Consider the following 27443-nt stretch of genomic DNA (forward strand, 5'->3'; position numbering starts at 1 on the left):
GTGTATGGCACAGTCTGCAATGATTTGGAAGCTGCTGGAACACAGGTGTCAGTGTCCACAGTCAAGCATGTTTTGCATCGCCATGGACTGAGAGGCTGCCATGCAAGAAGGAAGCCCTTGCTCCAGAAGCCACACCTTAAAGGCGTACTGAAAGCCACTACTACCGACCACGCAGTCTGATAGTTTATATATCAATGATGAAATCTTAACATTGCAACACATGCCAATACGGCCGGGTTAACTTATAAAGTGCCATTTTAAATTTCCCGGGAAACTTCCGGTTGAAAACGTCTACGTATGATGACGTATGCGCGTGACGTCAATGGTTGAAACGGAAGTATTCAGACACATTGTATCCCAATACAAACAGCTCTGTTTTCATCGCAAAATTGCACAGTATTCTGGACATCTGTGTTGGTGAATCTTTTGCAATTTGTTTAATGAACAATGAAGACTGCAAAGAAGAAAGCTGTAGGTGGGAAGCGGTGTATTAGCGGCTGGCGCAGCAACACAACCAGGAGGACTTGAGTTGGATAGCAGACGCGCTATCCGACGCTAGCCGCCGACCGCATCGATGATCGGGTGAAGTCCTTCGTCGCTCCGTCGATCGCTGGAACGCAGGTGAGCACGGGTGTTGATGAGCAGATGAGGGCTGGCTGGCGTAGATGGTAGCTAATGTTTTTAGCATAGCTCTGTGAGGTCCCGTAGCTAAGTTAGCTTAAATGGCGTCGTCAGCAACAGCATTGTTAAGCTTCGCCAGGCTGGAAAGCATTAACCGTGTAGTTACAGGTACATGGTTTTAATAGTATTGTTGATTTTATGTCTATCCTTCCAGTCAGGGGTTTATTTCTTTTTTTTCTATCTGCAGTTAAGCCCGATGCTATCACGTTAGCTCCGTAGCTAAAGTGCTTCGCCGATGTATTGTCGTGGAGATAAAAGTCACTGTGAATGTCCATTTCGCGTTCTCGACTCTCATTTTCAAGAGGATATAGTATCCGAGGTGGTTTAAAATACAAATCGTGATCCACAATAGAAAAAGGAGAAAGTGTGGAATCCAATGAGCCAGCTTGTACCTAAGTTACGGTCAGAGCGAAAAAAGATACGTCCTGCACTGCACTCTAGTCCTTCACTCTCACGTTCCTCATCCACAAATCTTTCATCCTCGCTCAAATTATGGGGTAATCGTCGCTTTCCTCGGTCCGAATCGCTCTCGCTGTATTGTAAACAATGTGCAAATGTGAGGAGCCTTTTAACCTGTGACGTCACGCTACTTCCGGTACAGGCAAGGCTTCTTTTATCAGCGACCAAAAGTTGCGAACTTTATCGTCGATGTTCTCTACTAAATCCTTTCAGCAAAAATATGGCAATATCGCGAAATGATCAAGTATGACACATAGAATGGATCTGCTATCCCCGTTTAAATAAAAACATTTCATTTCAGTAGGCCTTTAAAGCTTGTCTAAAGGTTGCTGCTGATCACATGGATAAAGATAAGAACTTCTGGAGGAAAGTTCTGTGGTCAGATGAAACAAAAATGGAGCTGTTTGGCCACAATACCGAGCAATATGTTTGGAGGAGAAAGGTGAGGCCTTTAATCCCAGGAACATCATTCCTACCGTCAAACATGGTGGTGGTAGTATTATGCTCTGGGCCTCTTTTGCTGCCAATGGAACGGGTGCTTTACAGAGAGTAAATGGGACAATGAAAAAGAAGGATTACCACCAAATTGTTCAGACAAGCTAAAATCATCAGCCAGGAGGTTGGGTCCTTGGGCGCAGTTGGGTGTTCCAACAGGACAATGACCCCAAACACACTTCAAAAGTGGTAAAGGAATGGCTAAATCAGGCTACAATTGAGGTCTTAGAATGGCCTTCCCAAAGTCTTGATTTAAACCCCATTGAGAACATGTGGACAATGCTGAAGAAACAAGTCCATGTCAGAAAACTAACACATTTAGCTGAACTGCACCATTTTGTCAAGAGGAGTGGTAAAAAATTCAAGCAGAAGCTTGTGGATGGCTACCAAAAGCGCCTTATTGCAGTGAAACTTGCCAAGGGACATGTAAGCAAATATTAACATTGCTGTATGTATACTCTTGACCCAGCAGATTTGCTCATATTTTCAGTAATAAATTCATAAAAGAACCAAACTTCATGAATGTTTTTTGTGACCAACAAGTATGTGCTCCAGTCACTCTATCACAAAAAAATAAGAGTTGTAGAAAGTATTGGAAATTGAAGACAGCCATGACATTATGTTCTTTACAAGTGTATGTCAACTTTTGACCACAAAAGCTTACCACACGTGTGTTTCATTTTTATAAGTAAAGACAAAAAATGTGGGATTAAAAAGTATTTGATTTTGACCTGAATTTATCCATTATTTAATTTTTCTTGTTATGCCAATGATTTAAATTAAGTAAAGTCAGTGTCTCACCACTCGTCACTTTATTACAGTGAGTGTATGTAATTAAAACACATGTATATCAGTGCCGCTAGTGCTGCTCTCAGCAACTTTCTACAAATATTTGACTGGTTTGACAACACTTCCTGCTCAAATTTGTTCATTTGTGGAGCAAATATTTTCAGAGCCTACAGAATTGTCAAGAGACGACGTAGATGGGATGCATCCACCACTTTGCATCTGACTTTTGTTTTGTTTTGCTAGGTCGGTCAACTCCTGATGGAGAATGCCCGGTTGGCCTTACAGTCTGACAACATGAAGTCCAGAGCTGCAGCCATCCAGGCCAGGTCAGCTGTGTGCGCCTGAATCGTTCTTGAAAGTTATAGCCACTTTTTAGATTTAGCTTTATCCTTCACCACGACAAAGATAGTATGATTAAAAAACTGTAATTCATATTGTTCTACTGGATGTATGCAAATGTGCAGTCATCGAGGTAGAAGACATACACTATATTGCCAAAAGTACTATATTGACTCACATATGAACTTGAAGTGCCATCCCATTCCTAACCCATAGGGTTCAATATGATGTGGGTCCACCTTTTGCAGCTATTAAAGCTCTTCTGGGAAGGCTGTCCACAAGGTTGCGGAGTGTGTTTATAGGAATTTTCCACCATTCTTCCAAAAGCGCATTGGTGAGGTCACACACTGATGTTTCGTGGAGAAGGCCTGGCTCTCAGTCTCCGTTCTAATTCATCCCAAAGGTGTTCTATCGGGTTCAAGTCAGGACTCTGTGCAGGCCAGTCAAGTTGATCCACACCAGACTCTGTCATCCATGTCTTTATGGACCTTGCTTTGTGCACTGGTGCACAGTCATGTTGGAAGAGGTTGGGAGCGTGGAATTGTTTTGGTATCCTAGAGCATTCAAAGTTCCTTGCACTGGAACTAAGGGGCCAAGCCCAACTCCTGAAAAACAACCCCACACCATAATTCCTCCTCCACATGTGGCCGTTCCAAGCTATTAGGACACCTGATTCTGATCATTTGGATAGGTGGCCAAATACTTTTGGTAATACAGTGTACGTACTCCAATTACTTCACAACACTGTATTACTATCACTTTTTGGATTAGTTTGCATTGTCATGTTTAGTTCTGTTGCTGGGAAATTCAGAAACTCCCTTCAGCATTATTATCATCCATCCATCCATCCATCCATTTTCTACCGCTTGTCCCTTTCGGGGTCGCGGGGGATGCTGGAGCCTATCTCAGCTGCATTCGGGCGGAAGGCGGGGTACACCCTGGACAAGTCCATTTGGCACCAGGACTTTCAGTTGAATGCCTTGGCGCAGTTGGGAGAGTGGCTGTGCCAGCAACCTGAGGGTTCCTGGTTTAATCCCCACCTTCTACCATCCTAGTCACGTCCGTTGTGTCCTTGAGCAAGACACTTCACCCTTGCTCCTGATGGGTCCTGGTTAGCGCCTTGCATAGCAGCTCCCGTCATCAGTGTGTGAATGTGTGTGTGAATGTGGAAATAGTGTCAAAGCGCTTTGAGTTCCTTAAAAAGGTAGAAAAGCGCTATACAAGTATAACCCATTTACCATTTACCATTTACCTTAACCATCCATCCATCCATCCATCTTCAACCGTTATCCAGAATCGGGTCACAGAGACCCCCAGACTTCACTCTCCAGAGCAACATTAGCAACTTCCTCCTGGGGCATCCCGACGCATTCCCAGGCCAGATAGGAGATGTAATCCCCCCATCTGGTCCTTGGTCTGCCCCGGGGTCTCCTCCCAGTGGGACGTGCAACTAGGACCTCCAAGGGGAGACGCTCGTGAGGCATCCGCACGAGATGCCCGAACCACCTAAGCTGGCTCCTTTCCAAGCGAAGGAGCAGCGGCTCTACTCCCGAGTCTCTCTCGGGTGACTGAACTTCTCACCCTATCTCTAAGGGAGATGCCAGCCACCCTTCGGAGGAAACTCATTTCGGCCGCTTGTATCCGCAATCTTATTCTTTCGGTCATGACCCACACGTCATGACCATAGGTGAGAGTAGGAATGTAGATAGCTCGGTTGTGTCCTGGGCATGACGTTAAAGTGCATCCGGCAGTGGAGGCTCCTCTATGGGGTCTTGGGGCACTAGGAGGTTAACCCCTTTACTACTGTTACCCCAGGTGGCCCTTGGCAAAGGCCTAGTACCTGACTGCCCCCTAGCCAGGGATACGGGGAAGACCTCAACGACGGAGCAGGCGGAAGACGGTAGATTTAAGAACTACCACAACGGCTGCGATGGCGGAAGAAGGGTCCCCAGTCGTCTTGGACTCCATGCCACTGGACCCTGACCCGATTATGTCAAGGATTGTGTGGTGACTGTCTGTGCACCAGTCTCCCCACGTTAAACTAAGTCACGCACAGGCATCCTCCATAAAGGGATACACCCCTACCAGGATGATCGTAATACTCGTTCGAGTGACCGCCGATGATGATGATGAGGTAGCTCGGTAGACCGAGAGCTTTGCCTTCTGGGCCAGCTCTCGTTTCGTCACAACAGTGCGGCAGAGAGACTGCAATACCGCCCCAGCTGCTCCGATTCTCCAGCTGACTTCCTTCTCCATCTTTCCCTCACTCGTGAACAAGACCCCGAGATACTTAAACTCCTCCACCTGGGACAGAGTCTCGTTCTCTACTTGGACTGTACAAACCATCGGTTTCCTGCTGAGAACCATGGTCTCAGATTTGGAGATGCTGATCCTCATTCCAGCCGCGGAACGCTCGGCTGCGAACCGATCCAGTGAGAGCTGAAGGTCACGGACCGAAAGTGCCATCGGGACCACATCATCAGCAAACAGCAGTGACGCAACCTTTAGCCCCCCCGAGACGTACTGTATACCCTCTCCGCCATGGTCACGACTCTGCCTAGAAATCCTGTCCATGAAAATCACAAACAGGATAGGTGACAGAACGCATGGTCCTTAACCGATTAAATTAATCTCTAAACCCTTGTGTAATGTTCATATTGTTGTTACTCAGCCAGCGTTTGTGGGTCTGATGGTCCGATTGTAGGTCTGATTTATTGGGAAAAGGTAAACATATGTTCAGTATTTTAACATAAAAGTGTTTGATTGCGAGGCATTAAAAGCCACAAAATGCAACGGGTCCATCAGACCCACAAACGCTGGCTGAGTAACAACAATATGAACGTTGCACGGAAAATTTCTCTGCCAGTTTCTGCATCCTACAGGGATTCTTCTTTTGTGTTTCTGCACCTGCGGTTCCCACACTAGGTTGCAACATTGTTTGTCAACACTGTCTGCTCTCATTTTGTCGCACATTTGACCTTCTGATGTTCTGTGTACCTACACTCTGTCCTCCTCCTGTCTAGGCCTGCTGTGTGTGTGCGTGTGTGTGTGTTTGTGGGTGGTATACAGAACATCAATTTCCACACTTCTATTAGCCCCGGGTCCAGTGGATCCGGACATCTTATATGTAATAGAAATGTGTAGAGGGGGTGTATGGAGTGTGGTCCTTAAATATGTATTTTGATATATGTTCTTTAGAGAAAATGAGCCAAAGTCAGTGAGTCTCAGTTTGAAATATTATTTAATTGTATCATTTTTCTTTTAATAAACCACACAAGGGTTAAAAAATGGAATCCAATACATTATACTTACGAGAGATGCTGATTATTTGTAAAGAAAATCCATCCATTCGCAGCAGGTTATATAACAGGGTTTACGCGGGTCATTAAAAAGCATTAAACGTCACTATATAGCTTTTAAGCCCTTAAATGAAAGAAGAAAACAAAACATTAAATATGGTGCCCAGAAACATTACAATAAAATACAATTTGTGGGGAAAAACATTGGTATTCACAATTCATTTCGATTATTGCTACGGAGTCCGAACACCAGATGCTTAGAATGCCGGCTCCAGTGAACGTTCTCATGCTGTGCAAACAATGTGAAAATGGCTACATGTCAACAGTGTTCTGCAAGGTGTGGAAAGATACCTTCAAACGTTGCACAATTGGCGTCATCGCTGTGGAATCACACATCTAATCACAAGTTGGCGGTAAAAGGCAGGCACTATGAACGGTGTAGAAGTTCCTTTTTCGCATCGGTCTACAGACCGATTATATTGTTTTTGAAATGTGTCAAAATAAATGATGAGATCAAACAGTCCATTATTTCAATATAGAATATGTGAAGATAGGCGAACACACTTCCACAGAGCTGGAAATATTTTGCTGCGTACCTCAGGGATCAATACTTAGACCAAAATTGTTCAATCTCTATATACATGACATTGGTAAAGTTAAAAAGTATTATTTGCAGATGATACAACTGCGTTTTGTTCAGGAGAGAACACACAGAAGATAATACAAATAATAACAAAAGAAATGAACAAATTAAAAAGATAGTTTGACAAAAACAGACTATCTTTGAATCTCAGTAAAACTAAAATAATGCTATTAGGTAACAGTAGAAGAGAAAGTCAAACACAATTACAAATAGACGGAGTAGATATATTGAAAGAGGTGAAACAAAACACAGAAAGAGGTGAAACAAAACACATTTTTGGGTGTAATAATAGATGATAAAATGAATTGGAAATCTCATGTAAAAGAAATATACAACATAAAGTAGCAAGAAACACGTCAATAATGAATAAAGCAAAACATGTTCTAGACCAAAAATCACTTCATATTCTCTACTGCTCGCTAGTGTTACATATCTGAGTTATTGTGTAGAAATATGGGGAAATAACTACAAATGTGCGCTTCATTCACTAACTGTGTTACAAAAACGATCAATTAGAATAATACATAATATTTGAGAGAACATACAAACCCTTTATTTATTGAATCGAAAATACTGAAATTCCACGACATAGTGAATTTGCAAACAGCTAAAATGATGTATAAGGCAAATTATAACCTGCTACCCAAGAATGTACAACAATTCTTCTCAACAACAGAGGAGAAATATAACCTTAGAGGAAAATGTAATTTAAAACATTTGTATGCTCGTACAACACTTAAAACCTTTAGTGTATAAGTATGTGGAATTAAATTATGGAATGGATTAACCAGAGAAATCAAACAAAGCAGTTTAAGAGACTGTTCAAACTGCAAGTGTTCACAAAGCACACAGAACAAGAATTATGATGAACATCTTGAACCCTTTGTTTTGTTTTGTTTTTTAGATAAAGATTATTCATGTATTTAATATTTGTTTACTTATTATGGTATATTATTTATTTGTTCACTGTTCTGTTACAGAGAACAATGAAATGGGATAAAATGGCTATGGTATGAAAAGGTGTAGGATTAAATAAACTCAGCTTCTTCCTACTCCTTTTCGGACGATCTGTAATGAAACAACTGGAAATATGTGATGCATTACATTGTATCGTATGCATGTTCCAAATAAACTGAAACTGAACTGAACTGAAGTTAAGGTGGTGAATACTCAAGTATATTTGACTGTTTTAGTTTTCTTCTTCTAATACATTTACGGGGAAAAAAATCAAAAATCAAATTATCATTATGGATTATTGGACAGAAATAAATGTAGTCAATCTTGGAATAAAAAAGTGAAGTGCTGTGAATACCTTGTTGCATTGTAACTTCCAGGCAGTGCCAGGAAGCGGGAAGGCAGAGAGCATTTACAAAACACAAAACCAGTGAAGTTGGAACGTTGTGAAAATGGTAAATAAAAACAGAATACAATGATTTGCAAATCCTTTTCAATTTATATTCAATTGAATAGACTGCAAAGACAAGATGCTTAACGTTCGAACTGGAAAACGTTGTTATTTTTTGAAAATATTAGCTCATTTGGGATTTGATGCCTGCAACATGTTTAAAAAAAGCGGCAAAAAAGACTGACAAAGTTGAGGAATGCTCATCAAACACTTATTTGGAACATCCCCCAGGTGAACAGGTTCATTGGGAACAGGTGGGTGCCATGATTGGGTATAAAAGCAGCTTCCATGAAATGCTCAGTCATTCACAAACAAGGACGGGGCGAGGGTCACCACTTTGTCAACAAATGCGTGAGCAAATTGTCCAACAGTTTAAGAACAACATTTCTCAACGAGCTATTGCAAGGAAGTTAGGGATTTCACCATCTACGCTCCGTAATATCATCAAAAGGTTCAGAGAATCTGGAGAAATCACTGCACGTAAGCATCAAAAAGCGACATCCGTGTGTAAAGGATATCACCACGCGGGCTCAGGAACACTTCAGAAAACCACTGTCAGTAACTACAGTTTGTCGCTACATCTGTAAGTGCAAGTTAAAACTCTACTATGCAAAGCGAAAGCCATTTATCAACAACACCCAGAAACGCCGGGCCGAGTTCATCTAAGATGGACTGATGCAAAGTGGAAAAGTGTTCTGTGGTCTGACGAGTCCACATTTCAAATTGTTTTTGGAAACTGTGGACGTCGTGTCCTACGGAACAAAGAGGAAAAGAACCATCCGGATTGTTCTAGGCGCAAAGTGTAAAAGCCAGCATCTGTGATGGTATGGGGGTGTATTAGTGCCCAAGACATGGGCAACTTACACATCTGTGAAGGCGCCATTAATGCTGAAAGGTACATACAGGTTTTGGAGCAACATATGTTGCCATCTAAGCAACGTTATCATGGACGCCCCTGCTTTTTTCAGCAAGACAATGCCAAGCCACGTGTTACAACAGCGTGGCTTCGTAGTAAAAGACTAGACTGGCCTGCCTGTAGTCCAGACCTGTCTCCCATTGAAAATGTGTGACGCATTATGAAGCCTAAAATACCACAACGGAGACCCCCGGACTGTTGAACAACTTAAGCTGTACATCAAGCAAGAATGGGAAAGAATTCCACCTGAGAAGCTTCAAAAATGTGTCTCCTCAGTTCCCAAACGTTTACTGAGTGTTGTTAAAAGGAAAGGCCATGTAACACAGTGGTAAAAAATGTTTTGCATTACATCCGACACTGTAACATTTAGAGGTCACAAAGGGGGAAAGCATATAAGTCCATTATTATGGCATTTTTTTCACATCACCTACTGTTTATATTTACGAACGATTAAAATGAGATATCATGTGAGTGTTGGCTAGTAATCCTCTGTATGCATGTTGCAGATGTGAGACGGAGGAGTGTAACACCAAGCTTCTGGAGCAGCAGGTGGCTGTGCTGAGGGAGTCTAAGAAGACCACTGAGAAGAACTGCACGATACTGCAGACTGACATCCACAACTCCGTGACAGAGCTGCAGGATGTGCACCAACAATATCAGGTCGCTACATTTGAGCACATTACTCACATTTGGGGTATTTTTGGGAAATATAACACATACAGACGTGGTCAAAAGTGTACATACACTTGTAAAGAACATCATGTCATGGCTGTCTTGAGTTTCCAATCATTTCTACAACTCTTATTTTTTTGTGATAGAGTGATTGGAGCACATACTTGTTGCTCACAAAAAAACAGGAATAACTGACCGCCATTGAGGAATTATTTTAACACCCTTGACTGGCGATATCGACTCCTTCGGAGCCTATCTCAGCTGCATTCGGGCGGAAGGCGGGCTACACCCTGGACAAGTCACCACCTCATATAATATAATATTAGATTATATATAATATTTACGGATAAATCAATTAAATACAAATAATAATAATAATAATACATTATCAATAATAATAATCAGAAATAATTATTCATATTATCTATCCATCCTTGTCCCTTTCGGGGTCGCTGGAGCCTATCTCAGCTGCATTCAGGCGGAAGGCGGGGTACACTCTGGACAAGTCGCCACCTCATATAATATTATATTATATATCATTTTTACAGATAAATCAATTAAATAAAGAAACAATAAATAATAATAATGCATTATTAATAATAATAATCAGAAATAACTATTCATATTATCCATCTATCCATCCATTTTCTACCGCTTGTCCCTTTCGGGGTCGCTGGAGCCTATCTCAGCTGCATTCAGGCGGAAGGCGGCGTACACTCTGGACAAGTCGCCACCTCATATAATATTATATTATGTATAATTTTTACAGATAAATCAATTAAATAAAGAAAAAAGAAACAATAATAATACATTTTTAATAATAATAATCAGAAATAATTATTCATATTATCCATCAATCCATCCATTTTTTACCGCGTGTCCCTTTCAGGGTGGCGGGGGGTCACTGGAGCCTATCTCAGCTGCATTCGGGCGGAAGGCGGGGTACACCCTGGACAAGTCGCCACCTCATATAATATAATATTAGATTATATATAATATTTACGGATAAATCAATTAAATAAAAAAATAAAAAATAATAATAATAATACATTATCAATAATAATAATCAGAAATAATTATTCATATTATCTATCCATCCATCCATTTCTACCGCTTGTCCCTTTCGGGGTCACGGGGGGTGGGGGGTGGGGGGGGTCGCTGGAGCCTATCTCAGCTGCATTCGGGCGGAAGGCGGGCTACACCCTGGACAAGTCGCCACCTCATATAATATTGTATTATATTATATATAATATTTACAGATAAATCAATTAAATAAAGAAACAATAAATAATAATAATGCATTATTAATAATAATAATCAGAAATAACTATTCATATTATCCATCTATCCATCCATTTTCTACCGCTTGTCCCTTTCGGGGTCGCTGGAGCCTATCTCAGCTGCATTCAGGCGGAAGGCGGTTTACACTCTGGACAAGTCGCCACCTCATATAATATTATATTATATATAATTTTTTACAGATAAATCAATTAAATAAAGAAAAAAGAAACAATAATAATACATTTTTAATAATAATAATCAGAAATAATTATTCATATTATCCATCCATCCATCCATTTTCTACCGCTTGTCCCTTTCAGGGTGGCAGGGGGTCACTGGAGCCTATCTCAGCTGCATTCGGGCGGAAGGCGGGGTACACCCTGGACAAGTCGCCACCTCATATAATATAATATTAGATTATATATAATATTTACGGATAAATCAATTAAATAAAGAAAAAATAAACAATAATAATACATTATCAATAATAATAATCAGAAATAATTATTCATATTATCCATCATCCATCCATTTTCTACCGCTTGTCCCTTTCGGGGTCGCGGGGGGGGGGGGGTCGCTGGAGCCTATCTCAGCTGCATTAAGGCAGAAGGTGGGGTACACCCTGGACAAGTCGCCACCTCATATAATATTATATTATATTATATATGATATTTACAGATAAATCAATTAAAATAAAGAAAAACGAAATAATAATAATAATGCATTATTAATAATAATAATCAGAAAGAATTATTCATATTATCCATCCATCCATCCATCCATTTACTACCGCTTGTCCCTTTCGGGGTCGCGGGGGGTCGCCCTTGACAAGTCGCCACCTCATATAATACTATATTATATTACATATAATATTTACAGATAAATCAATTAAATAAAGGAAAAAAAAATAATAATGATATATTATTAATAATAATAATCAGAAATAATTATGCATATTATATTTTATTTTATTTCTGATGGGTTGATCACTTAATCCGTCATTTTTACTCCTTATTCCTTTTCTAATAGCGAGACTACCATTTTTCCTTTCTTCCTAAGTAAAGTCAGTCATTCTTTGCATACCCAATCAGGACTCGGATGTTTTTTTTTTTAAATGCAAGGCATGTCGCAGACATATTTAACGTAAGTACTGTACTACCACTCTGTCTCTCCCTCTCTGACGTCCTCCCCCTTCCCCCACCTCTGTGGTTGGCTGCTGGCAGGCTGCTCGGGTGCTGCAGCTGCGGCGGGCCGCCTCATGTGATGCTCTGTTAGCCAGGACCACGCAGGAAGAGGATGGCGCAGCGATGGAGCTCCCCAGACTCCTCGAACGAATCAAGTCTCGGTGCAACCGGGACGGCTTCCCCGACCAGGGTGAGAGAAACCTCGGCCGGGGCTCGCGTTCGGTTCCCGGCTTTGCCGGAGCAAGCCGATCTGAAGCTGGAGCGACCGCAGCACCAACAAGAACGACACTCAGTGAGGTACACGTCTCTTCCTGCATCCTCATAATTTGCCTTGGTGTTGTTTTGGTCCACGGCTAGCTAGACCCCTAATGCAGGCCGACTGGTTTAGAGAAACAGCCCTTTTGGTTAGGGACTCACTACGCTTCAACCTGCAGTTTTGTCTTGAAGTACAGGTGTACAGTCGTGGTCATGGCTGCCTTGAGTTTACAATCATTTCTACAACTCTTGTTTTTTTTTGTGATAGAGTGATTGGAGCACATACTTGTTGGTAACACAAAAAAAAACATTCATGAAGTTTGGTTCTTTTGTGAATTTATTATGGGTCTACTGAAAATGTGAGCAAATGTGCTGGGTCAAAAGTATACATACAGCAATGTTAATATTTGCTTACATGTCCCTTGGCAAGTTTCACTGCAATAAGGCGCTTTTGGTAACCATCCACAAGCTTCTGCTTGAATTTTTGACCACTCCTCTTGACAAAATTGGTGCAGTTCAGCTAAATGTGTCGGTTTTCTGACATGGACTTGTTTCTTCAGCATTGTCCACACGTTTAAGTCAGGACTTTGGGAAGGCCATTCTAAAACCTTCATTCTAGCCTGAATTAGCCATTCCTTTACCACTTTTGACATGTGTTTGGAGTCATTGTCCTGTTGGAACACCCAACTGTGCCCAAGACCAAACCTCCGAGCTGATGATTTTAGATTAAAGGCCTCACCTTTTCTCCTCCAAACATATTGCTAAGTATTGTGGCCAAACAGCTCAATGTTTGTTTCATCTGACCACAGAACTTTCCTCCAGAAGGTCTTATCTTTGTCCATGTGATGTCAGATGAAACAAAAATTGAGCTGTTTGGCCACAATACTCAGCAATATGTTTGGGGGAGAAAAGGTGTGGCCTTTAATCCCAGGAACACCAAGCCTACACTACCGTTCAAAAGTTTGGGGTCACCCAAACAATTTTGTGGAATAGCCTTCATTTCTAAGAACAAGAATAGACTGTGGAGTTTCAGATGAAAGTTCTCTTTTTCTGGCCGTTTTGAGTGTTTAATTGACCCCACAAATGTGATGCTCCAGAAACTCAATCTGCTCAAAGGAAGGTCAGTTTTGTAGCTTCTGTAACAAACTAAACTGTTTTCAGATGTGTGAACATGATTGCACAAGGGTTTTCTAATCATCAATTAGCCTTCTGAGCCAATGAGCAAACACATTGTACCATTAGAACACTGGAGTGATAGTTGCTGGAAATGGGCCTCTATACACCTATGTAAATATTGCACTAAAAACCAGACTTTTGCAGCTAGAATAGTCATTTACCACATTAGCAATGTATAGAGTGTATTTCTTTAAAGTTAAGACTAGTTTAAAGTTATCTTCATTGAAAAGTACAGTGCTTTTCCTTCAAAAATAAGGACATTTCAATGTGACCCCAAACTTTTGAACGGTAGTGTACCGTCAAGCATGGTGGTGGTAGTATTATGCTATGGGCCTGTTTTGCTGCCAATGGAACTGGTGCTTTACAGAGAGTAAATGGGACAATGAAAAAGGAGGATTACCTCCAAATTCTTCAGGACAAGCTAAAATCATCAGCCCAGAGGTTGGGTCTTGGGCGCAGTTGGGTGTTCCAAAAGGACAATGACCCAAAACACACGTCAAAAGTGGTAAAGGGATGGCTAAATCAGGCTAGAATTAAGGTTTTAGAATGGCCTTCCCAAAGTCCTGACTTAAAAGTGTGGACAATGCTGAAGAAACAAGTCCATGTCAGAAAACCAACAAATGTATCTTAACTGCACCAATTTTGTCAAGAGGAGTGGTCATTCTAAAACCTTATTCTAGCCTGATTTAGCCATTCCTCTACCACTTATGACGTGTGTTTAGGGTTATTGTCCTGTTGGAACACCCAACTGCGCCCAAGACCCAACCTCCGGGCTGATAATTTTAGGTTGTCCTGAAGAATTTGGAGGTAACCCTCCTTTTTCATTGTCCCATTTACTCTCTGTAAAGCACCAGTTCCATTGGCAGCAAAACAGGCCCAGAGCATAATACTACCACCACCATGCTTGACGGTAGGAATGGTGTTCCTGGGATTAAAGGCCTCACCTTTTCTCCTCCAAACATATTGCTGGGTATTGTGGCCAAACAGCACACATTTTTTTTGTTTCATCTGACCACAGAACTTTCCTCCAGAAGGTCTTATCTTTGTCCATGTGGCGACATCCAGTGGACACACTCAGAAGAGCAGTTTCTTTCGTCCAAAGATTTCAGCTAATTGTTATACTTACCAAAATCATATCGACGGGCCGGGCTGTTATATATCATTTGCAAGCATAGTTTCACTCTTATTTAATGTATTTCAGGGTGTAAATAAGCAGTATGGGTTACTAACCCATACTGGTATGGGTTAATAAGAAGATTAACCCATACAAATGTGATGTTTTCATTTGACATCACATTTGACATCCCATATTTGATGGGGGTGTTTACAAGACACATTTTGAGTGGCTCAATATGTGCTGATAGTTAGTTAGTTAGTTAGTTAGTTAGTTAGCTATTTAGTTAGTTAGTTAGTTAGTTAGTTAGTTAGTTAGTTAGTTAGTTAGTTAGTTAGTTAGTTAGTTAGTTAGTTAGTTAGTTAGTTAGTTAGTTCGCCTTACGGATACGTTCTACTACTTTACCTTATGTTTACGTAACGAGCCCTGCCTCCACCCACAGACACAAAAATGGTGGATGACTGACAAAGAGGCTTCACTCTGTTTCTTTCATTCTGCTATGGATAGCTGAAAAAGTTATGCGCAGATTTTTACAGATGTTTTAATTCATGTTAATGTCGGAAACAAAAGCATTTGACACAATTAATCATAACATTTTAATGAACAAAGCATCAGAGGGTTTTTATTGATTGATTGAAACTTGTATTAGTAGATTGCACAGTACAGTACATATTCCGTACAATTGACCACTAAATGGTAACACCCCAATAAGTTTTTCAACTTGTTTAAGTCGGGGTCCACGGTTGGTCTTGAACTGGATAAGAAGCTACTTAACCAACAGGAAGCAATACGCGAAGATAGGAGAACACACTTCCACAGAGCTAAAAAAAAAATCTTGTGGCGTACCTCAGGGATCAATACTCCGACCAAAATTGTTCAATCTCTATATAAATGACATTTGTAAAGTTACAAAGGACTTCAAGTTAGTTTTATTTGCAGATGATACAACTGCATTTTGTTCAGGAGAGAACACAAAGAAGATAATACAAATAATAACAAAAGAAATGAACAAATGAAAAAGATAGTTTGACAAAAACAGACTATCTTTGTATCTCAGTAAGACTAAAATAATGCTATTAGGTAACAGTGGAAGAGAAAATCAAACACAAATACAAATAGACGGAGTAGAAATTGAAAGGGTGAAACAAAACACATTTTTGGGTGTAATAATAGATGATAAAATGAATTGGAAATCTCATGTAAAAAAATATACAACATAAAGTAGCAAGAAACAAGTCAATAATGAATAAAGCAAAACATGTTCTAGACCAAAAATCACAGATTCTCTACTGCTCACTAGTGTTACATATCTGAGTTATTGTGCAGAAATATGGGGAAATTGTCATGATCTGTGGTCTGGATTATGTTTTTGTTATTTTTTGTTTGTTTTGGACTCTTTTAGTTCCTGTTTGCGCTCCCTTGTTTGTTTAGTTACCATGGCGACTTATTAGTTTCACCTGCCTCATGTGTTCGGGACACGCACTTGCTCTAATCAAGAGACTATTATTTAAGCCTGTCTTTGCCAGTTAGTCGACCTGGCGACATTGCTCTTTTCATGCTCGTTTCGTGCCATTGCTTCATTCATGCTGCAGTAAGTCTCGTTCGTTCTATGCCGTAGTTTGGTTAGTTGTTTTCAATGTCCATAGTTCAGTCCAAGTGTTATGTTTCCTGCGTTAAGTTTTATGTTCCTTAGCCTCTCGTGCAATCGGCACGCTTTCCTTTGGTTTTAGTTCCTGTCTTTTGTCCTGTGTAGTTAGATTAATAATAAATGTGTTCCTACCTGCTACCTTTGTCCGGAAAAGTCCGATTGCATCCCGGGAGAACAATCCTCGCAGTAAGCTGCGAAACCCCCCTCGTCGTGACAGAAATAACTACAAAACAGTGTTACAAAAAAGATACCATACCATACCATACCATACCAACTGTATTTATAAAGCCCTTTAAAAACAACAACAGTTGAAGAACAAAGGGCTGTACACCAGTGGTCCTCAACCACCGGACCGCGGCCCGGTACCGGTCCGTGAACCGATTGGTACCGGGCCGGGGCCGCACAAGAAATTAAAAAAAAAAAAAAAATTATTATTATTATTTTTTTTTTTTTTAAATTAAATCAACATAAAAAACACAATATATACATTATATATCAATATAAATCAATACCGTCTGCAGGGATGCAGTCCGTAAGCACACATGATTGTCTATAAAATCCGCTACACCTCCCTGATACCGAAGTACATGTCAAACTACTTCCTTAACGTAAATGACCGCCATAACCACAACACCAGGGGGTGCTCCACTAACCACGTTAAACCCAGATTCCGAACTAACAAAGGTCTTAACTCATTCTCTTTCTATGCCACATCAATGTGGAATGCGCTCCCAACAGGTATAAAAGAAAGAGCATCTCTATCCTCCTTCAAAACCGCAATAAAAGTTCACCTCCAGGCAGCTACAACCCTAACCTAACACCCTCCCCGGATTGCTAATAATCAAATGTAAACAATCAAATGCAGATACTTTTTCTTTTTCTTATGCCTTCTGATCTCTCTCTCTCTCTCTCTCTCTCTCTCTCTCTCTCTCTCTCTATGTCCACTACTTGATGTCCATACCCCCCCCCCACCCCCCCCTCCACACCCCTGATTGTAAATAATGTAAATAATTCAATGTGATTATCTTGTGTGATGACTGTATTATGATGATAGTATATATGATAGTATATATCTGTATCATGAATCAATTTAAGTGGACCCCGACTTAAACAAGTTGAAAAACTTATTCGGGTGTTACCATTTAGTGGTCAATTGTACGGAATATGTACTTCACTGTGCAACCTACTAATAAAAGTCTCAATCAATCAATCAAATTGTATTTCTTTATGACAAAAAAAAAAAAAAAAAAAAAAAAAAATATTTTTACTACACACCCCCCCACCCCCCCGGTCCGTGTGACAAATTTTCAAGCATTGACCGGTCCGCACGTACAAAAAGGTTGGGGACCACTGCTGTACACCACAAAAAAATAGAGGCAAAGGACAGACTAAAAAATAACATTTAAAACAGAAGTAAAATACACACTGAAAAAGCAAATACAAATTATCCTAAGAACAATATGTTAGATAAAAAGCAGTTAAAAAGTTAAAAACAGTTAAAAACAGTTAAAAAAGTAAAAAAAAAACAGTTTAAAGTCTCATGCTGGGTTAAAAGCCAGTGAATAAAAATGGGTTTTAAGAAGGGTCTTAAAAAATAGCCAAAGAAGGGGCCTGTCTCACATGGTTCCAGAGTTTGGGACCCGCAACAATTAGAATAATACATAATGTTGGATATAGAGAACATACAAACCCTTTATTTATTGAATCACAATTATTGGAATTCAATGATTCGGTGCATTTGCAAACAGCTAAAATGATGTACAAAGCAAACTATAACCTGCTACCCAAGAATGTACAACAATTCTTCTCAACAAAAGAGGAGAAATACAACCTTAGAGGAAAATCTAATTGAAAACCTTTGTATGCTCGTACAACACTAAAAACCTTTAGCATATCTGTATGTGGAATTCAATTACGGAACGGATTAACCAAATAAGTCAAATAAAGCACCGATATGATTCAGTTTAAGAGACTGTTCAAACTACAAGAACATCTTGAACCCTTGTTTTTCTTTTTTTTTTTTTTAATGAGACAAAGATTATTTATGTATTTAATATTTGTATGCTTACTATGGCATATTATTTATTAATTGTTCATTTGTTCACTGTTCTGTTACAGAGAACAAGGAAATGGGATAAAATTGCTACGGTATGAAAAAGGGGTAGGATTAAATAAGCTCTGCTTCTTCCTACTCCTTTTCGGGCGTGCTGTTATGAAACGACTGGAATCGTGCGATGCCTTACATTGTATCGTATGCATGTTCCAAATAAACTGTCAGGTTCAAACACTGATGACATCTATTAAACAAGACAAAAGGCAAAGAATTAAACAGAGACAGAATCCAATTTGGACTCAATATATTGAGGAGAGTCGCCCGGACATTGTATCCTTCTACAATCTCCAGGACGCTCTGCCAAAAGATTGAACGCCTCCTTCTTTTACTTTGGACCCTCCCCGACCACATGGCCAAGGCTGTTTCCAAAGGACAAAGGTCGCAAAAAGTTCACAGAAAAGGTTGCAAACAATTCACAGAAAAGGTCAGTTCAAAAAGGGTTCGTAAAATAGTTCAAAAAGAGGTCCATAAAATAGTTCAAAAAGAGTTCGTCTGGAAATTGGGCAGATCCTGTCATCTCTCCGCTTTGAAGTCCTTGGGCCAGAACAACATCCTTCTGTTGATTACCATACATGAGAGAAAACAGAAAACCCTTCATGTGGCTCTCCCCCTTACACAGTGGAATTTTTACGAGCCTTACTCTTGGTAGGCCTCAAAGACAGCCCCTGTCCTTTTGCCTGGAACTCATTTCAACACCAAGTTTTTTGTGATAACTTACAATTATTCTAACATAAACTGAACTGAACTGAAATGGGATAAAGGATAAGTGATAAGCTTTTCGGGGTGACACCGTTTAGATTGAGGACTTTTTCCCTATCGGGCCTGGTTGAGGACTCCGCTCTCTCTCTTTCCTAGTCATGTTTTTACTTTCAAGTGTCAAAACATGAAGTGAAGTGAATTGAAGTGAAGTGAATTATATTTATATAGCGCTTTTCTCTAGTGACTCAAAGCGCTTTACATAGTGAAAACCCAATATCTAAGTTACATTTAAAGCAGTGTGGGTGGCACTGAGAGCAGGTGGGTAAAGTGTCTTGCCCAAGGACACAACGGCAGTGACTAGGATGGCGGAAGCGGGGATCGAACCTGCAACCCTCAGGTTGATGGCACGGCCACTCTACCAACCGAGCTATACCGTCCCAAGCGCTTCAGCCTTTTAAGAGGGTGTGAAAATGACGTCAGCTGTAGAGTGTGTCAACACAGCTGGCACTACTTTGTGTACATGCAAACTGGAAGGTCATCTACACAATCAAGAGCAGAACCTGTGCTGACTTGCACTTTTTTTACTCAGTTGCCAGAGGGAACTGTTTGGTCTTTTTTGTTTCTTTTTTGCATTACCTACCGTTTTTTTTTACCCTTATTTACTTTCATCTCACCCAGGAGGAAGCGGCATGGGCCCAGATTAACCTGGGCAGCAATGCTCTGAGGGAGGCACGGGCTGAGCTGGCTGAGGCCCGGAGGCAGTGGCTCGCCCTTCAGGTGGAGATGGAGACCCTGTATGCCTTGGTAAGGAAACACAAGCACACTTTTCTCTCCCTTGTGGGTGGTGATCTCTGATTCTGGAGTTGCGTCCGGCAGCGGCACCGTTGCACCTCTGCGTTAATCTGGTCGTCGTCAATGGTGATGAGACTCGTTGCTGTGGTTGTGGGACTGTAAAATGGCAACAAAAAAAATCAATCCAATCCACTTTATTTACACCACCGTTCAAAAGTTTGGGGTCACCCAAACAATTTTGTGGAATAGCCTTCATTTCTAAGAACAAGAATAGACTGTCCAGTTTCAGATGAAAGTTCTCTTTTTCTGGCCATTTTGAGCGTTTAATTGACCCCACAAATGTGATGCTCCAGAAACTCAATCTGCTCAAAGGAAGGTCAGTTTTGTAGCTTCTGTAGCGAGCTAAACTGTTTTCAGATGTGTGAACATGATTGCACAAGGGTTTTCTAATCATCAATTAGCCTTCTGAGCCAATGAGCAAACACATTGTACCATTAGAACACTGGCGTGATAGTTGCTGGAAATGGGCCTCTATACACCTATGTAGATATCGCACCAAAAACCCGACATTTGCAGCTAGAATAGTCATTTACCACATTAGCAATGTATAGAGTGTATTTCTTTAAAGTTAAGACTAGTTTAAAGTTATCTTCATTGAAAAGTACAGTGCTTTTCCTTCAAAAATAAGGACATTTCTATGTGACCCCAAACTTTTGAACGGTAGTGTATATAGTAATTATAATTTTAAAAACACAGAGGACCACAGAGGACCACACAACTCACGTAGTGTTAAAAGCTAAAGAATAAAAGTGGGTCTCAAGACAAGACTTAAAACACTCCACTGTGGGAACAGTTTGAACATGGAGGGGCAGAGTGTTCCAGAGTGTAGGGCCGACCTCAGAGAAGGCCCTGTCTCCCCTGGTTTTAAGTCTCGTCCTGGGCACCACAAGCTTGAGCTGGCTCTCGGACCTCAGAGCGCGCGCAGGAGTGTACATTTGGATGAGGTCCGAGATATAATGAGGTGCCAGTCCATGTAAAGCTTTAAAAGCAAACAGCAAGGTTTTAAAATCGATTCTAAAATGAACAGGGAGCCAGTGCAAACTCTGAAGAATTGGGGTTATATGCTGGCGTTTCCTGGCCCCTGTTAAAAGTCGTGCTGCCGCGTTCTGGACCAACTGCAACCGGGAGAGAGCTTTTTGGCTAATGCCAGCATAAAGTGCATTGCAGTAGTCCAGGCCACTTGAAATAAAAGCATGCACCACTTGTTCAAAAGGGTTCAAAGATAAAAACGGTTTTACCTATGCTAAAAGACGAAGATGATAAAAACACGATTTTAAAACGCCATTGACTTGTTTGTCAAGTTTAAAATCGCTGTCTATAGTGACACCAAGGCTGGTGACTTTGGGACGCACATAATTTTGCAATGGTCCCAAGTCAGTGAGGGCCGGACCAAAAACTGAAATTTCCGTTTATCCCTCATTCATTATAAAAAAATTCTGGGCTAACCAAGCCTTGACGTCGCATAGACAGTTGAGGAGGGGTGTCATTGCGCGTACACGCTCAGACTCATTTTACTCTTGTGTGTACCGTAATTTCCGGACTATAAGCCGCACCTGACTATAAGCCGCACCAGCTAAATTTAGGGGAAAATACAGATTGCACCATATATAAGCCGCACCCGACTATAAGCCGCAGGGTTTTGATGTGTAATTAGCGTAGTATATAGGGGTTCCTGCTACCACGGAGGGGATTGTCGGGACAGAGATGACTGTTTGGGAACGCAAAGCGTCCCATTTATTAACAATAAATCTTTCGATCATTCAATCAAACTTTCACATCTTTGACATGGCGAACAGCATTCGTGCAGAGTACAAATAATACAACGGTGCAAAGTAATACAAAGTGCTCGCATGTACGTTATCAAAATAACCAGCCTACCGGTATATGAAAAGTCAGTCTTTAATCATTGTGTCATCGTCTTCCTCCTGCGTACTAAAACCACCGAAATCCTCTTCGTCGGTGTCGGAGAAGAACAGGCCGTAAATAAGCCGCACCCTTGTATAAGCCGCAGGGACCAGAACGAGGGGGAAAAGTAGCGGCTTATAGTCCGGAAATTACGGTACTCTGTTTTCACTTGCGAGGCATCTTTTTGATAGCATTGTGTTGCATTGTATCTTTCTTTTTCCCTACACGCTTCTGTCAATCCTTCTGGCACTTAGGACCAGGCATTCAATCAACTTTTCTGATCGGTCACTTTAAACGTCTACTGCAGGGGTGTCAAACTCATTTTCATTGAGGGTCACGTCGCAGGAATGGAAGCTTTCAGAGGGCCGCTTTTTAAAAATTAATCTACATTAGTGTTTTTCAACCACTGTGTCTAGTGTGTCGTGAGATACAGTCTGTGTATCTAATTTGCAAAGACTCCTCCCACCCCCACCGAGGACTGTTTTCACTGCTGGACTCTAAAAAGAGGTTCTGCAGCCTCCGAAGCAGAACCTCCAGGTTCTGTAACAGCTTCTTCCCTCAGGCCGTAAGACTCTTGAACGCATCATAATATTCCCCTCAATCCCCCCCAAAATGGATTTACTCGCTGGAATAAAAAGACAATATAACATACATCCATAAACAAGGATGCATATGCAAAACTGCAATATAGGGTATTGTTTTGTTTCATCTGACATATCATGGACAAAGATAAGCCCTTCTGGAGGAAAGTTCTGTGGTCAGATGAAACAAAAACTGAGCTCTTTGGCCAGAATACCTTTGTCCCTCAACACTGTCCCTCTGTCGCCCCGCAGAGCCTCGACTTGCTTTATATCTCTTGAAATTAACCTTGAATTGGCGCGATAAAAATAAAATTGACTGGACTTGGGTAGTGAAGTGAATTATGTTTGTATAGCGCTTTTCTCTAGGGCCTCAAACCCATTATCTAAGTTACATTTAAACCAGTGTGGGTGGCACTGGGCGCGGGTGGGTGAAGTATCTTGCCCCAGGACACAACGGCAGTGACTAGGATGGCGGAAGCGGGGATGGAACCTGGAACCCTCAAGTTGCTGGCATGGCTGCTCTAGCAACCGAGCCACACCTCCCCTACCAGTTTTTTTTTTTACATGGTTCTCAATAGACTTAATAACCTAAAGACACAAATATTGTATGCACTACTGAGGTTAATTATATCAGGTACAATTTTCTTATATACTGACACTTTATGACCATCATTGTCCATTGAGAGAATATAAGCAAAATACTAAAAAGAGGGAGAAACCATGGATAACAGGGGGTTTAGTAAAAGCCTGTAAAAAAAAAAAAGGCTTTACAAGGAATTTATTAAGCATCGAACAACAGAAAATGAGGACAAATATAAAAAGTATAAAAACAGATTGACATGTATCATAAGGCTGCAACAAAAAAACTATTATGAACAATTGCTGCATAAACATAAAAATAATATCATTGAAACCTGGAATGTGCTTAATACAATGATTAAAAAATCTAGCAAAAAGGATTTTACAGCTTATCTGGTAAAAGATGACAACTCAATTATTGAAAATATAGAAGAAATAGCTGAGGAATTCAATAAGTTTTTTGTGAATGTTGGCCCAAATTTGGCAAAAAATATAAATTTTAATATGAATGATGAGAAAAAGTTCAAGCGTGTATCTGACATTAAAAATTCAATGTTTCTTGGCGGAGTTTGTGAAAGTGATGTGTTAGAAGTGGTCAGAAAGTTTAAAAACAAAAAATCTGTCGATGGTAACAACGTGGATATGTCACTTGTTAAAGAAGTGGTGGATTGTGTCCTGAAGCCGTTTACTTATATATGTAATAAATCTTTATCAACTGGAACTTTTCCTGACAAAATGAAAATTGCTAAAGTTATTCCAATTTATAAAAATGGTGATAAACACATGGTCTCAAATTATAGACCTGTGTCTCTACTACCTCAATTTGCAAAAATTCTTGAGAAATGATTTGTAAATAGACTTGATCAGTTCATTGACAAACATGAGCTACTGAATGATCAGCAGTATGGCTTCAGGAGTAATCGATCTACATCCCTAGCAGTGATGGACTTTGTAGAAAACGTAGCTACAGCAATAGAAAAGAAGCAACACACCGTTGGAGTATTTATTGACTTATGTAAAGCTTTTGACACAATCGATCATTCCTTACTTCTGCAAAAATTGGAAAACTATGGCATAAGAGGTGTTTCACAACAGTGGTTAAGTAGTTATTTAATCAATAGATCTCAATATGTGGAAATTAATAAGACTAAATCACAGCCAAGAAGAGTAACTTGTGGGGTGCCACAAGGCTCGGTATTGGGACCTAAGTTATTTATACTATATTTAAATGATATTTGTTCAGTGTCTAATAAATTGAAATTTATTATGTTTGCAGATGATACAAATGTATATTGTTCAGGAGAAGACTTGAAGGAAGTGTTGAGGATAATAGAGGTTGAGTTGATTCAGCTAAAAAAATGGTTTGATATTAATAAGTTATCATTAAATGATAAGAAAACTAAGTTTATGGTGTTTAGTGGTGCAAGGACAAACTGTGAAGCAAAATTAAAATTAAATCAAGTGGAAATTGATAGAGTATATGAAACTAAATTCTTGGGAATAATAATTGATCATAAATTATGTTGGAAACCGCATATTGAATATATAAAGGGAAAAATATCCAAATCCATTGCTATTCTTTATAAAGTAAAACACATGCTGAATAAGAAATGTTTGCATATGTTATATTATTCTTTTATTTTTCCATATTTAACATATTGTGTTGAAGTTTGGGGAAATGTTTATAAAACAAACGTAGACCCAATAATTAAACTTCAAAAAAGGGTCATTAGAATAATACACAAAGCGTGCTACTATGAACATACCAATCCATTATTTATAAGTTCTAATGTGTTAAAATTTTCAGATATTGTGTTTTTAAAAACAATGGAAATTATGTTTCGAGTAAAGAACAACAGCCTTCCAGCTTGTATTCTTAGGTTATTTCAATTAAGAGGAGTAAACTATAATTTACGGGGGATATTGGTTTTCGAAATATGTAAAGCAAGAACAAATACAAAATACAAATGTATTTCAGTTTTAGGAGTTAAATGGTGGAACAAGCTCAGTGATGAGTTGAAGACATGTACTTCTTTGTTAAGGTTTAAGAAAACATTGAAAGGTGAAATAATTGAAAATTATAAAATATAGCAACGATTACTTTCATCCCATTGATTTTTTTTTTCTTTTTAATGTTGATGTTCCAGGTAATCTTATTTTCAGTGAAGGTATAGGATAGGCAAATATAAGCCTTGGCTTCAGCCTATTCCTTTTTCGGTCATGCTTTTTCTTTTCTTTTCTTTTTGTGTGTAAATGTGTATGATTGTTATATATGTATAATTTGTACTGTACTGTCACACAAAATGGTTAATGGTTGATCATATGACCGAAATAAACTTATTTCATTCATTCATTCATTCATTCATATATATATATATCCTTTGGTGGATTATTCTACTAAGATCAACAGTGCATATGTCAAACACAGCTTGTCCAGAGAGGGGGTTTACCACCCCAAGACATTGAGGATCTTAAGGGACAACAGCAGTTGGGCTTTAGGAGAGATAATAAAGACATTAGCAACATTTGGTAGGAAGCACCACAGATAGGGGCAGAGGATAGGGATCAAACTGATCACAGAAAATAGGCTGATTGGTAAAGCAACAAACTGGGTGTTGGCCAGACTGCCCGGCACCAAGACTAGACCCAGAAAGAGTTGAGGTCTACAGGAAAGAGATTCAGGTCCTGTCTGAGGCTGGCTGAAACAAATAAAGCTTTTTGTTTGACGATTTCTCTTGGCATCTCCTTGGCTCATCGCCCATAACACGACCACACTACAAAAGTATATGTTTATTGACTCTTTCTTCTTGTCCAGGAGAAAGGCCTGGAAAACTCCCTGCAGCAGAGCCAGCAGCTGTACTCCACCCAGCTGCAGGAACTTTCCCAGGTGATCACTGGGCTGGAGAGCGAGCTGGAGGAGGTGAGGGGCGGACTGGCCACCCAGCGTCAACGCCACAGCCAGATGCTCGACACCAAGATAAGGCTGGAGCGAGAGATTTCCACTTACAGAAGACTGCTGGAAGGGGAAGAAGGCAGGTAAGGTGGAGACTGTGGTAACCGCTCTAACAACAACAATGCTGCGCCCGCAACAACTCAAGCATGCACACACTCGTACACACACCAAAACAATCCAACCTTTGAATTTGATTCTGTGATGCTTAGGGTTGCAAAGGGGTGGAATGTTTTCGGTAAATTTCCGGAAACTTTCCGGAAATTTACCACGGGAAGTTAAGCTAGGGAAGTTTGGAGATTGTGACCATTTTTTGATTATTCGAAGTTGGACACCGTCCATCTTATTCTGTAGAATAAGATGAGAAGCTTGTAAAACACTAATGCAATGCCACACACAGATATAAATAGTCAGCTCAACAATTGGAGTAGTCTTTAAAAATATTTGACTGATGGACAAATGAATAGAAATAGGCTAGATGAATAAATGAACACTCAATCAGCATGCTAAATCAAACTATAACCTACATTCTTGTATGGCTAGCAGAACAGAAGGCAGAGGAAACTACACCTTTTGATTTAGTAATTGCTGGTTGAACTTTACAGATCACAAAAAAGGTAAATTCGGATCGCTAATGTTGTTAGCATAAATTAATGGGATTTAACATAGAGAAAATTAGCATCACGGCTAACGGAGAAATATTTTCGGTTCGTTATGAGACTGTGGTGGTACATAAACCTAGCTAGCTAGAGATATTGGCCCCAAAATCATTTAACAAGCACAGGAACAGCTAGCTAGCTTGAGTGGAAGTCTGCTGGAGTAGTCTACAGTCATACAGTAACAAGCAATTACACCTCTATTAAACTTAAATACCATAGATCAAATATATTTACCCCAGTAATATCATCAACACTTACCTGACTGGATGAAGTCCTTGGGCTCAAATACTAGTGTGGCCTCAATATCAATCAATCAATCAATCAATGTTTATTTATATAGCCCTGAATCACAAGTGTCTCAAAGGGCTGTACAAGCCACAACGACATCCTCGGTACAGAGCCCACATACGGGCAAGGAAAATTCACCCCAGTGGGATGTCAATGTGAATGACTATGAGAAACCTTGGAGAGGACCGCATATGTGGGTAACCCCCCCCCCGTCCTCTAGGGGAGACCGAAAGCAATGGATGTCGAGTGGGTCTGACATACTATTGTGAAAGTCCAGTCCACAGCGGATCCAACACATCAGCGAAAGTCCAGTCCATAGTGGGGCCAGCAGGAACCATCCCGAGCGGAGACGGGTAAGCAGCGTAGAGATGTCCCCAACCGATGCACAGGCTAGCGGTCCACCCCGGGTCCCGACTCTGGACAACCAGCACTTCATCCGTGGCCACCGGACCTGTGCAACT

At 40.3% G+C, this 27443-nt stretch overlaps 1 protein-coding gene across 3 annotated transcripts in view; it reads left to right on the forward strand.

Moving 5' to 3' along the window:
- The window catches only part of krt222 (keratin 222), a 56046-nt gene that overhangs the window by 8875 nt on the left and 19728 nt on the right, over positions 1 to 27443 (forward strand). For all 3 annotated transcript variants that reach the window (XM_062027194.1, XM_062027196.1, XM_062027195.1), the window contains 5 exons: positions 2668 to 2750; positions 9533 to 9686; positions 12203 to 12460; positions 19847 to 19972; positions 25901 to 26121. In XM_062027194.1, the coding sequence (XP_061883178.1) occupies positions 2668 to 2750; positions 9533 to 9686; positions 12203 to 12460; positions 19847 to 19972; positions 25901 to 26121 (842 nt within the window). The remainder of the gene's footprint in view (positions 1 to 2667; positions 2751 to 9532; positions 9687 to 12202; positions 12461 to 19846; positions 19973 to 25900; positions 26122 to 27443) is intronic.

Source organism: Entelurus aequoreus, linkage group LG18, assembly GCF_033978785.1.
Source record: "Entelurus aequoreus isolate RoL-2023_Sb linkage group LG18, RoL_Eaeq_v1.1, whole genome shotgun sequence".
Classification (NCBI taxonomy): domain Eukaryota; kingdom Metazoa; phylum Chordata; class Actinopteri; order Syngnathiformes; family Syngnathidae; genus Entelurus; species Entelurus aequoreus.